The 14,090-nt window shown below is 43.0% G+C and overlaps 1 protein-coding gene across 1 annotated transcript in view; it reads left to right on the plus strand.

The window, feature by feature from the left end:
• Positions 1-4,743: 4,743 nt before the first annotated feature.
• Positions 4,744-14,090, plus strand: part of cacnb2b (calcium channel, voltage-dependent, beta 2b) — a 64,292-nt gene continuing 54,945 nt past the window's right edge. Inside the window, exons 1-2 of the mRNA XM_060919055.1 lie at positions 4,744-4,804; positions 6,093-6,234. Of these exons, the coding sequence (XP_060775038.1) occupies positions 4,744-4,804; positions 6,093-6,234 (203 nt within the window). The remainder of the gene's footprint in view (positions 4,805-6,092; positions 6,235-14,090) is intronic.

Consider the following 14,090-nt stretch of genomic DNA (forward strand, 5'->3'; position numbering starts at 1 on the left):
AGTTAAAAAAATTTTAAATTTTACATTCAGGTAAAACTTTCATTTCATTTTTTAACAGAAATCAAGTAAGTGACCTGGTGGGATATAGAATATGGTTACCAGCAGGGATTATGGTGGAAAAGAAATTTAAGTGCTCTCCTAGGATTTTAGTGAGACAATTAAATATATTATGTAGCATGAGGACAACAAAGTAGATCATAAAAATCCGTAGAAACATTTGGTTCTGGTCCAGGGCTCAGAGTAATTGCTGCCCTGTGTATTGCATAATGCATATTTATTTCCTGGCTGTATGAACAGCACTGCATAAAGCTAATGGACTTCAATTTATTTGGCTGGTATTTTTAAGGTGATGTGTGCATGACCATGTCCTGTCCACTGCTTATCACTGGGCACCACTTTACTCGGACACACCATGCACTAAGAGGCTTACAGACAGATACTCTGTGTGTGTGTGTGTGTGTGTGTGTGTGTGTGTGTGTGTGTGTGTGTGTGTGTGTGTGTGTGTGAGAGAGAGTGAGAGAGTGTGGTGGAGGTTGAGGGGCACAATCATAAAAGTGGAGATGTGATTAATGGCATATGTACAAGCCATGCCTGGCATTAACATTGCTTTGGCTTGTATGCATGTGACTGAATTATAATTAATATAATTTAAGCTAAATAATTACCAGTAGAGGTTCATGACTATAGATTTTGGTGGGGCAGGTCACAATTGATAACAATATGGCCTACTTGGCCCAAGAGAGGAATTATGATCAGTTCATGTCGTTCTCCATACAAAACACCCTCAGGAAGCATCCGATCTCCTGATTGGCGCGTTCCACTTGGCCATTGGATTGTGGATGATGTCCTGAGGTTAGACTCACCGAAACCCCTAGTTTGTCAATGAGCTTGGTCCACACCCTGGAAGTGAACTGAGGGCCCTGGTCACTTACAATGTCCTCCGGGATCCTGTAGTACCAGAAGACATGTGGGAAGAGGAATTCAGTGGTTTCAAATGCTGTGGGCATGCCGGGCAGGGGAATAAGTCTTAGCACCTTAGAAAATTGATCAATTACCACAATGATTACTATATTGTTCTGAGACTTGGGTTCCTCTGTGATGAAATCTATGGCCAGATGGGACCAGGGTCTTAGGGGTGTAGGCAGTGGACAGAGCTTGCCCATGGGTGGTGCACAGGGTACCTTGGCTTGGGCACAGGCAGAGCAGGAGGAAAGGAACCTGTTAATCTCAGACATGTTTTCCAACCAATACTTGTTTTGGATTAGCTGATAAGTGCGTTGGCTACTGGGATGTCCGGTGGCAGGGGATGAGTGAGCCCAGGTAATGAGCCGGCCTTGGAACTATGGAGGAATGTACATGAGACTGGGAGGACAGGTTTCTGGAGGGTCACGAGGCTGGGCTTGAGCTATTTCTTTGTCTATTTCCCATGTAATAGCATTGACAAAGCATTTTGGTGGCAGGATAGGAGTATGTTCTTGGTTGGGGTTTGTGGCTGTGTGAATTCTGGAGAGCTCTAATGTTTTTGAAACTTGGACGATAAGAGATGGAGAATTGGAATTGGGTGAAGAAGAGTGCCCACCTAGCTTGATGTGGATTCAGCCATTTTGCTGTCTTTCAACTTCAAGGTATTCAAGATTCTTGTGATCAGTGAGAATTACAAATGGATGTGTGGCCCCCTCTAGCCAATGTCTCCACTCCTCAAGGGCAAGCTTTATGGTGAGAAGTTCCCATCTTCCGATGTTGTAATTCTGTTCAGCTGGTGAGAGTTTCTTTGGAAAAAAAGGCTATGGTGTATAGGGCTTGGGCTTCTCCCCAAGGCACTGTGACAACATCTCTCCCACTCCAGTTTTGGAAGCGTCTACTTCCACAGTGAAGGGTATGGCAGGATCTGGATGTCTGAGGATGGGTGCTGATGTGAAGGCTGCTTTGAGCTGTTCAAAGACCTCCTCCACAGCCTGGTTCCAATGGAGGCATTTGGGACCTTTTTTGAGCAGAGCAGTGAGAGGAGAAGCAATGGCACTGAACCCTCTGATGAACTGGTGATAAAAATGGGCAAATCCTAGGAAATTTTGTAGTTCATTGCCTGTTGTAGGTGTGGGCCAGGTAGTAACTGCAGAGACCTTGCTTGCATCCATGCTCAATACTGATGATGTATCCAAGGAACAAAATCCGAGTTGCGTGGAATTCACATTTTTCCACTTTGCCATAGAATTGGTTTTCTAGGAGCTGGGTTAGTACTGACTTAACATGCTGGCAGTGAGTGACTTCATCTGGGGAGTAGATCAAGATGTCTACTTGTTGAGAGTACGTCGTGCGCATTCTGGCTGCTGCTTCTCACCGGAGCTTTTTTTTTTCTATTTCTATTTTTTTTCTGTGTGTTTGTGTAGTTTGATGTTTGTTTGAGTGTTTTCTCCACCGGTTGTGGGGTAGCTCCAGACCTAGTTTTGTCCGCCGGTTGTGGTGTAGCTCCAGACCTAGTTTTGGGCGTCGGCTCCCTCCAGGCCTTGGTTGGCTGTGGGCGATGCCTGCGCTCCCAGCTGTGGACTGCAATGAGCTCGTTGCTTATTTTACTTCATGGTTGTCCAGCGCTCTGCGCTAACGCTTGGCGTGATGTTCCGAGCGATGTTGCTCGGTGGTGTCGCGGCGGCTGTGCAGGCGGTTTGGGACACACCAGCGTTCTGCGTGGCGGAGTTTCTCTGCTCGCTTTGTGGATCCATGGCATGGTGTTCGAGTGATGTTGCTGACGGCGTCATGGCGGCAGTGCTGGAGATGTGGGACTTGTTTTCGTGTGCCTTTTGGTGGAACTGTGGCTGCTACACCACAGGAATTACATTCTGACCCCTACTTGGTGGACTTTTTACTTTTTATTTATTTATTTATTATTTTTTTTCTTTCTTTGTCTACTATTTATCTGTTGCTGTATCTGTGTGTGTGTGTGTGTGTGTGTGTGTGTGTGTGTGTGTGTGTGTGTTTGAACTTCCTGTGAAGCGTCTTTGAGTACCATGAAAAGTGCTATACAAAACAGATGTATTATTATTAATATATGCAATAACATAGCATCCCAGCATATCACTCAAGACATCATTGATGAGACATTGGAAGACACTGGGCGGGCAGGAAAGTCCATATAGCATCACACAATATTCAAAGTGGCCTGAAGTAGTACTAAAAGCAGTTTTCCATTCACCCACCTCACAAATTTTCACCAGGTTGCATACACTCCTAAGGTCCAGTTTAGTGAATATGCAAGCAGTTCTTAGCTGTTCTAGAGCAGATGTCACAAGTGAAAGCAAGTAGGGATACTTAACTGTAATTTGGTTTAGCCCTCAGTCATCGATGCAGGAGTGGAGATCCCCTCCTTTCTTCTCCATGAAAAAGAAGTTTGCTGGTGCTGGGGATGTGGATGGATGGATATATTCCTGTTGCAGTGCTTCCTGAACATACTCCTCCATGGTGGCTTGCTCAGCGATGGATAGCGGGTATATACAGTTACATGGAGGTGTAGGGCCCTGGAGGAGATTGATGGCACAGTCGTACGATCGGTGAGGGGGCAGACCACTGGCTTTATCTTTGCTGAATACTTCCTTGAGCTCATGGTAGCAGGCGGGAACATGTTTGACACCCTCTGGTGAGGGGCTTTCCATGGAAATGGAAACCAGTGTGATCTGTGGAAGTTGCAAGCGTTCATGAAGACACAAGGGAGACCATCATAACATTTCTTGATGCTGCCTGGAAATAAGAGGGTCATGGAGTTGTAACCAGGGGAAACTCAGAACTGCTTGATGTGCAGTATGGGTGATGAACAAAGACATGCATTCCTTATGAAGTGCCCCAACCTGAATTTCAATGGGTGTGGTGCAAGTGGTGATGAACCCCTCCCCAGTGGGTCCACCATCTATGGCCTTCAGGCTCACTGGTTGTTGGAGCCCCTCCATGGGCAGGTTGAGCCTCTGGACAACCTCAAGGTCAATAAAATTGCCCTCTGCCCCTGAGTCTATGAGGACAGAAAGAACATGGGTCAAGTCTGGGAGTTTTAACAATACATGGAGCTGAAGAAAGCATTGTGGTGAAGGGGGTTTGTGACTCACCGGGCTGGTGGAGCTGGGTTCAGTGGAGGTGGGTGGTGGAGGTGACCTTGTTTTCTGGGATTGGGTGGTCAGATGGGATATTTTGCCAATAGATGGCCATGTTTTACGCAGTAGAAACACAACCCCTCACAGTGTCTTCTCTCCTTCTCAGAATGGGGCACACATGTATTGGAGAGCTCCATAGGCATAAGAGATTGGGGAAATTGTAGAAGAATGGGAGAGTGCTGGAAGAAAGGCCTGTTACAGAGAAGATGATCCAGTCTGATGGCTAGATCAATGAGGGAGTCTAGTATGAGTTGTTTGTCCCGACATGCCAGCTCCATCAGAATATCTTGGCATAATCCCTGGCAGAAAGTTGCCTTTAGTGCTGGTTTGTTCCACCCACTGCCTGCTGCTAGTGTGCAGAACTCAAAGGCATACTCAGCCACTCTCCTCTCTCCCTGCCGGATCGTGAGTAGCCTCTCTCCTACTTCAACACCCTCAGGCTGATGATCAAACACTCATTTGAATAGCTCCCCAAAATGATCATAGGATGCTGTGTGCTCACCACCATGCTCCCACATGGCACTAGCCCACTTCATTGCCTTGCCAGTGAGGAGATTGATGAACTGCACTGTCTTCTGTTCTTCCATGGCACCTGTGAGGGTCATGAAGTATGGTGAGCATTGTAGGAGGAAACCCTTGCAACTCAGATACCTCTCCGGAGAACTTCTCAGGTTAAGGAACCATCACAGCAGCACTCGTGGAGGGCATGTCAGGAAGGCCTGCAAGACAACAGCTGTTAGTTGTGACATACAAGTGTTTAATTCACTTAACACCTGCTGGTGTTCTCCCAACAATTGTCCCTGCATATTAAAAGCAGTTTGCTTCACTTCTTCTGCTGCATCCATGGTAGCGAAGTATCCTGTCAGGATGCAGGCACTTATGGATGCAAGCGCAGAGGAGAGCAGGTGCACTGCAAACACATCCAAATCACGAGATGAATGATGAGCTCAGGGTCAAGCAAAGGTCGGTCGACATGCAGACAGTATGTCAGAGATCAGGTGAAAGTTCAAAGTCAGAAATAAACAGAAAACTGGGTCAAAGTCATGGAAAGTCAGGAACTAGGAACAACAGCTTGGCAGGTATGAAACACTGAGCGATACTTTCCAAATGCATGTGTGTTTGCTGTCCTTAAATAGGGAAGCTGATTACCAGGAAATGGGAAACAAGTGTGTCTTTAATATTCAGGAGAGGAAGGGTGTTGTGGCGCTTGGGGATTGTAGTCCGTGGTGGGCATGTTTGGAGGCTGCTCTAAACTCGGATTACTGGCACCATTACTGACATCAATAAAATTGCCAGCTGCTCCAGAGTCAATCACTGCAGAAACAGTAAAAAAAAAAAACCCTGAGTAGCCTATCTGTAGAGGTACAGAAACATTTTGGTGAGTAATAGTGTTACTCACCAATTTCTTTTTTGGTGAGTAACACTACAGCTCACTGTATTGGAGCCAGAATGCTAGTTTTTTAAATCTGTGCAGTTTGAAGAAGGTCGGGTTTGAGTCGGGCTGGGCATAAAGACACTGAGTGATTATGACTGCCACAGTAAAAGCACAACTTGAGTTTGTGATGCTTTTGACATTCCACATCTGTCAACTTTGCTTGTCCAAGTTGCATGTGTTCAGGCTCGTAGATTTCCATCATAGAAGTTATCTGTGGTTTACCCCTCTGGTTCTTAAGTAAGTGGTCGAGACAGATGAAGCAATCGATGAGTGAGTCGAGGGATGATCATCACAACAAACCAGTCCTTGACAATAGGCTGCCTTTAGTGTGGGCTCATTCCAGCCACTGTAAGAGGCTAGGGTGCAGAATTCTAATGTGAACTCGGTGCCACTCTGGGTGCCTTGTCGGAGTGTGAGGATTTGCTTTCCTACTTCCTTTCCCTCTTGAGAATGGTCAAAAACTTGCCAAAAGAGCTCCGGGAAGCACTCATAGGAGGTGGTGTGCCCCTCCTTATTGGGTCCAGATGGCAGTAACCTAGGTGAGGACCTTATCTGCAAGCAAGTAGATGAACTGAGTGAGTCTTCTCCATCACTCCCTCTTGACCAGAAAAATACAAGGAACATTGAAGCATCAAACCTTTACATGAAGCAGGATCACCTGTTGGGGCAAGTGATCAGCGATGGAGCAGATTGAGAGGGTGCTGCTATAGTATCCTGTGTGGGTGCTGGTATGCTGGAGAGTAGCACTAGCTGGGCATTGCTCATGGCAAGCTGCTACTGCTGCTTGCCAATGTGGCGGCCTTAGGAGGCCAAGGCCTATCGCCACTCTTGAAATCCTGCTTTGTCCATGTACTGGCAAAGTATTCTGTCAGGTAGAGTAGACAGTGACAGTTACAGGTTCAGAGTTTTATTAAAACAACAAGCAAACAAATCCAAAATGTAAGACAAGATCAAAATCAGGAAATAGGCCGCAGTTAGGCAATATGCAATCTGAGTAACCAGGGCAAAAGACAAAGACATAAATTAATTCACCAGGATCAAAATTGTAATAAGAAAACACTATTGCATTAAGGCTTTCTTTTGACAGGTAAGAAACAGTAAGTGTATATTTTGCCATGTGGTGGTGGTGTGATTGTGTAAATGTGTCCATGTGTGTGTAATCAGTAGGAGGGTGAATATAAGCATGATAGAGTTCATGATGGCTGTTTGATGTTGTAGTCTTCAGCTCCCATGCTTGTAGGCTGGGAACTGTAGCCTGTGGCCATGTTTGTAGGCGGCTCTGTGTAAAGCAATGTTGATTCTGGTGTTATTGTGACATTCAGATTATTTTGCTGACTTTGTGAAAATTTACTTATGATCTGCTTAACATTCATATTGATATATACCATACACATAACACAGTAGCTTATACATGATAGTTCATCTCAATACTTTTACTGGCACAATTTTCACACCTCATGTAGAGATAATTTGTTTTATTTGTTTCAAAATTTGAATTATTTGTTATTTGTTCAATTTTATTTGCTAGATACCTTACTTTGAGTGAATCAGGCTTAGAGTCAATTGCTGGAGTTCAGGTCATAGAAGGATGCAGGGAGAAAGCAACAGATGCCACGCTCGAGAAATAAGCCCTCAAAGCTGCTGAGTCCCCCCCTCCCACACACACACACACACACACACACACACACACACACACACACACACACACAGGCAGAGTATGAGATGCACACAAGCCTTCAGTGTTGCTGGACAGACGCTCCTTTTTTCATTTTTTTTCTTTTATTTGATATTTGTGATACAGCAGCAGGAAGCAATGATCAACATACATAAAACGCTAGCCTTGCTTTATCATGTACATTTAAGAAATTAGTCATCTGTTTTATAAAGGAGTGGATTAAAGGGGATCTCATGTACTTTCCTGGGTGAGATTGCAAACAGTTCACTTGTGCAGTAGTCGTGGAGGGACAAGCAACAAACAAGTGTGGTCGGTATGCCACCCAAGAAAAAGGTAACATGCATCCCATTTAAGTAATGTGTGTGTGTGTGTGTGTGTGTGTGTGTGTGTGTGTGTGTGTGTGTGTGTGTTCAAGAGAGAGAGATGGATGATGAGGTAGGCTATATTTGAAAGTGCCATCTGAGGAGGACCATCTGTTGCATTCAGCCATAATCCATGTGAGCCTGAGTGTATTCTCTTCACTACTTTTAGTTTTTGTGTACTGAGATTAAGATGGTACTGTATATAGTATTGTATATTTATATTATATATTTATATTGTATAACAATTACAGTATCATTTCATATTTCTAGGGCTGCACAATATCATTCATTCATTCATCTTTGGTAACCACGTTATCCTGATTAGGCTTGTGGTGGATCTGGAGAACACCGCAGGAGCACTGGGCAGAAATACAGCTAGGAATACACTGGATCCCAGTCCATTGTAGAGCACCAGGCACACACACACACACACACACACACACACACACACACACACACACACACACACACACTTAGTGTGCATGCAATTTTGCATAGTCAATCCACCTACAGTGGTACTTGAAAGTTTATGAACCCTTTAGAATTTTCTATATTTCTGCATAAATATGACCTAAAACACCTAAAACAACATCAGATTTTCACACAAGTCCTAAAAGTAGATAAAGAGAACCCAGTTAAACAAATGAGACAAAAATATTATACTTGGTCATTTAGTTATTGAGAAAAATGATCCAATATTACATATCTGTGAGTGGCAAAAGTATGTGAACCTCTAGGATTAGCAGTTAATTTGAAGGTGGAATTAGAGTCAGGTGTTTTCAATCAACTGGATGACAATCAGGTGTGAGTGGGCACCCTGTTTTATTTAAAGAACAGGGATCTATCAAAGTCTGATCTTCACAATACATGTTTGTGGAAGTGTATCATGGCACAAACAAAGGAGAGTTCTGAGAACCTCAGAAAAAGCGTTGTTGATGCTCATCAGGCTGGACAAGGTTACAAAATCATCACTAAAGAGTTTGGACTCCACCAATCCACAGTCAGACAGATTGTGTACAAAGGGAGGAAATTCAAGACCATTATTACCCTCCCCAGGAGTGGTCGACCAACAAAGATCACTCCAAGAGCAAGGCGTGTAATAGTCGGCAAGGTCACAAAGGACCCCAGGGTAACTTCTAAGCAACTGAAGGCCTCTCTCACATTGGCTAATGTTAATGTTCATGAGTCCACCATCAGGAGAACACTGAACAACAATGGTGTGCATGGCAGGGTTGCAAGGAGAAAGCCACTGCTCTCCAAAAAGAACATTGCTGCTCATCTGCAGTTTGCTAAAGATCACGTGGACAAGCTAGAAGGCTATTGGAAAAATGTTTTGTGGACGGATGAGACCAAAATAGAACTTTTTGGTTTAAACAAGAAGCGTTATGTTTGGAGAAAGGAAAACACTACATTCCAGCATAAGAACCTTATCCCATCTGTGAAACATGGTGGTGGTAGTATCATGGTTTGGGCCTGTTTTGCTGCATCTGGGCCAGGACAGCTGCCATCATTGATGGAACAATGAATTCTGAATTATATCAGCAAATTCTAAAGGAAAATGTCAGGACATCTGTCCATGAACTGAATCTCAAGAGAAGGTGGGTCATACAGCAAGACAACGACCCTAAGCACACAAGTTGTTCTACCAAAGAATGGTTAAAGAAGAATAAAGTTAATGTTTTGGAATGGCCAAGTCAAAGTCCTGACCTTAATCCAATCGAAATGTTGTGGAAGGACTTGAAGCGATCAGTTCATGTGAGGAACCCCACCAACATCCCAGAGTTGAAGCTGTTCTGTACGGAGGAATGGGCTAAAATTCCTTCAAGCTGGTGTGCAGGACCGATCACCAGTTACCGGAAACATTTAGTTGCAGTTATTGCTGCTCAAGGGGGTCACACCAGATACTGAAAGTAAAGGTTCACATACTTTTGCCAGTCACAGATATATAATATTGTATCATTTTCCTCAATAAATAAATGACCAAGTATCATATTTTTGTCTCATTTGTTTAACTGGGTTCTCTTTATCTACTTTTAGGACTTGTGTGAAAATCTGATGATGTTTTAGATCATATTTATGCAGAAATATAGAAAATTCTAAAGGGTTCACAAACTTTCAAGCACCACTGTATGGGAGGTGGAAGAAAACCAGAGGACCTGGAAGAAACCCAGACAGACAAAGGGAGAGAAACTCCACATAGACAGTAATCCAAGCTAATGATGGAACCAGGGACAGTGAAACTGTGAGGAGGCAGCACTAAATGCTGTCAAAACTTGCCTCCTATTACCTTTGTCCATAACTTTATAACTTCACAAACAATGTATTTTGCAACCCTTGGTTATTTGAGCTAGTTACCAAAAATATACCAGTTTTTGCATTTACTTGGTGAGTACGGACATGATTATTGTAGGCTTAAGTAAGCAACGCCTGAGAAACAATATAATATGCTGCATTTCTAAGCAGAACATTTGGTTGCCCTGGAAGACAGAACGTCACAAATACTGGTTCTGTTAGGTTTTTAATTACATACACACTGTTGTTTCATACAAAGCAACATGTTTGAATGAAAGAAAATCACCATTCTTTTCCAGATTTAATGGAAAGGTTCCTCCTTTTTATGCTACTTCCTATTTGCAGTCTTGTAAGGTTGCTTGACCAAGAGGATTTTACATTTGCCTCTCCCTCTGTCTTTCTAAATCCTGGAGTGACCTATGTGATCTTAATCTTCTTACAGAGAAGCAATCATGACAACAGCAAAGCAGAGATAAAGAACCGATCTAGCAATGTCGCTCATTCTGGTCTTTCTGTCACACCACTCACTTGCATGACATTTACATTTATTTATTTATTTATTTATTTATTTAACTAACTAACTAACTAACTAACTAACTAACTAACTAACTAACTAACTAACTAACTAATTCTTCTGTAGTAACCACTTTGTCCTGGTCAGGGTTGCCGTGGATCTTGATACTATCCTGGGAACATTGGGTGTGATGCAATCTTAAGGCTATCATGTAGAGCCATTCTCAGCAACACTGAGTGATTCCCATGAAAATGAAGCTGTAAGTAGAAGTAAAGCATCAGGATGGGCCAGGCAGATCCGGCAGGCAGAGGGATTCAGGATTGGACATCACCATGAGGCAGCAGGAGTACACTTATATTGTGGCTTGACAGAGAGAAAGGGATGTACATTGCAATCAGAGTGTAAGCAGGGAATCCAGCAGGACTAGTTACAACAGCAGAACTAATAAGGTAAGAGGGAAACCATTACATTACATTACATGGCATTTAGCAGATGCTCTTATCCAGAGCGAAGTACAATGAGTGCAAAAGTCAGGTACACAAATTGCTGAACTTCAAGACAAGAAAGTTCTAGTGCCAACTGAACAAGTGACAACAATACTTAGTGTAATATTCTGTGTAACATACTCAAACAGCCAAGGAAACAAACCAACCATATAAAATCCAACTAAATAGAGAACTCAAACAGCTAACCCCAGGCTAGACAGTACACAGCTTGGGTTGGTCACAGACATTAACACATGCATTAGGGCACCCTGGGACACAAAGTGTCCTGCCATTCCACCATACACAAGCCTGAGTGAATGTGTGTGGTGGTTGGGGAATGACACCATCAAAATATCCCAGTTTACTAAAAGTCTGTATGCCTATGAACTCCCAGACATTTACCAAAAAGAAAATCTGTTTAACAAAAAAGCTTGACTCAAGAAATAGGTTTTCAGCCTACACTTTGCCTAGATTATTTCAAGCACACAGTAGAAGCAGTTCCACAGCAGGGAGGCTTTATATGGACAAAAAACAAACAAACAAACAAACAAACAAACAAACAAACAAACAAACAAACAAACAAACAAACAACCCACCTCTGCCCCTTGCCATATTCTTCATTGGAGTACTAATAAATAAGCTGCACCTTTTGATCACAGCAGGTGTGACAGATCATAATAGCTCAAAAGGTCACTCAGGTATCATGGGATGAGACCATTCAGTGATTTATAGGTCATTAGTCTCATCTCATCTCATTATCTCTAGCTGCTTTATCCTGTTCTACAGGGTCGCAGGCAAGCTGGAGCCTATCCCAGCTGACTACGGGCGAAAGGCGGGGTACACCCTGGACAAGTCGCCAGGTCATCACAGGGCTGACACATAGACACAGACAACCATTCACACTCACATTCACACCTACGGTCAATTTAGAGTCACCAGTTAACCTAACCTGCATGTCTTTGGATTGTGGGGGAAACCGGAGCACCCGGAGGAAACCCACGCGGACACGGGGAGAACATGCAAACTCCGCACAGAAAGGCCCTCGCCGGCCACGGGGCTCGAACCCGGACCTTCTTGCTGTGAGGCGACAGCGCTAACCACTATACCACCGTGTCGCCTTAGGTCATTAGTAATATTTTATAATCTATGCAAAATTTTACTGGGAGCCAATGCAGTGTGGATAAGATAGGAGGAATATGATCAAAACTTCTCATTCTAGTAAGGAGCCCCAATGCTTCATTCTGGAAGCATCCTGTGGTGACATTACATTACTAACAAGGTAATAAGGTAATAATGAGTTAATAACAAGTTACTACTGACTAGCAGCAGTCCCGTTATGTATAACTGGAACAGTGATTTTCACATTTGACACTGCTGCAACAAGAGAGTAAATGAATATGCAGGCAAACTGCCAGTGGTCAGTTAGTTACAGGCAGGAACTTAGTCTAAATTAGTTTACTGAGGTGTTTTACATTAGGATGTACTGAGCTCCTAGAGGCAGGCAGCATTTTTCATCTGTGATGTATAAGGTCAAACTTAAGCAGAATATCCCAGCACACTAACCCATCAAAAGCAACTTATACTTATGGAAATTATGGAAAATTCTTGTGACTTGTTAATCATCAGTTATCAGTGAATCAATGTTAAATCAAGCAAAAATATTAAATACTTTGCCAATGGAGGGCCTCATTGATCAAACTGGATCAAACAAATTTATTTGTAAATCATGTGTAGGAACATTTACACAAGAACTGTGATGTTCATGAAAATACAGCTAGTTTGGAAATAAAACGTTTGCATCCTATAAGAGCTCCTACTTTTGAGTAAATTCCCATATATGGAAGAAAGCGATCCAAAAGAAAATCATAAATGAAGAAAAATGAGATTTTCAATTGGGATAAAAGAAATATCACAATATAACAAGGGGAAGAATAATGGTAGCATAACTGGAATATTTCCACTTTTAGGAGGTGCTCATTCCCCATTTAGCCATCATCTGGGCTCTCAGTGAACTTTGCCTTTTATGACGTTTTGTGAACATCACTAAATGTAAATCAGCTGTACCATAAGTGTGCTTTGGTAATTTATGGGTGATTGGTATTTATCAACATGCGCATGAGCCTGAAGAAGATCATTGTTATAACTTGTAACTTATAAAACTGGTGAAAATGAACCTTCATCAATGTGCTAATGTGTAATATGCAAGCAGTAAAATAGCTGAATGTAGATGCTTTTTGTAGTATATATTTTATAACTTCTATATTAGGGCGGCACGGTGGTGTAGTGGTTAGCGCTGTCGCCTCACAGCAAGAAGATCCGGGTTCGAGCCCCTTGGCCGGCGAGGGCCTTTCTGTGCGGAGTTTGCATGTTCTCCCCGTGTCCATGTGGGTTTCCTCCGGGTGCTCCGGTTTCCCCCACAGTCCAAAGACATGCAGGTTAGGTTAACTGGTGACTCTAAATTGACCGCGAGTGTGAATGGTTGTCTGTGTCTATGTGTCAGCCCTGTGATGACCTGGTGACTTGTCCAGGGTGTACCCTGCCTTTTGCCCGTAGTCAGCTGGGATAGGCTCCAGCTTGCCTGCGACCCTGTAGAAGGATAAAGCGGCTACAGATAATGAGATGAGATGAGAACTTCTATATTTACGGTGGTGCTTTAAAACTTATTTGTTTGTTTATTTATTTATTTGCATGCATGCCTTCCTGTTGCCCATTTGCATGAAATTTCCATGCCATGATCTACTGAATGGAATAGAATAAGTAGCATAGCCTTTTAGCAGGGCTGAGCAGCTTATAGTGTTGTTTAATAATTCAGCAATGTTTTGTACTGTGCTCGGCTTGACATTGAGTAGCAGGAAGTGTGATGCTGGGCGAACAGATGCCTATGGAAAACAAGCGTTTAAAAAACAACAGCCCTTTTTGTGCTCATTTTATATCATCACCTTTTGTTGTTTAGTTTCATGCTAATATGGAATTAATTTACAGACAATTAATTATTAAATCATGACTTGATAACAAACACAGACTGGTAAGTGATAAACTATCATAGCTAGGTTTCTTAGTTAACAGCTGCAGGGTCCCAGGTTAAGTTCTGGGCCTTGGTTACTTTCTTTCCCTGTTTTACCTGGGCGTAAGAGAGAAAGAACTGGATTGTTGCTCAGTGATCCAAAGTCCTCTTTTCAGATGAAAGTAAATTT

Source organism: Neoarius graeffei, chromosome 1 (genome assembly GCF_027579695.1).
Source record: "Neoarius graeffei isolate fNeoGra1 chromosome 1, fNeoGra1.pri, whole genome shotgun sequence".
Taxonomy (NCBI): Eukaryota; Metazoa; Chordata; class Actinopteri; order Siluriformes; family Ariidae; genus Neoarius; species Neoarius graeffei.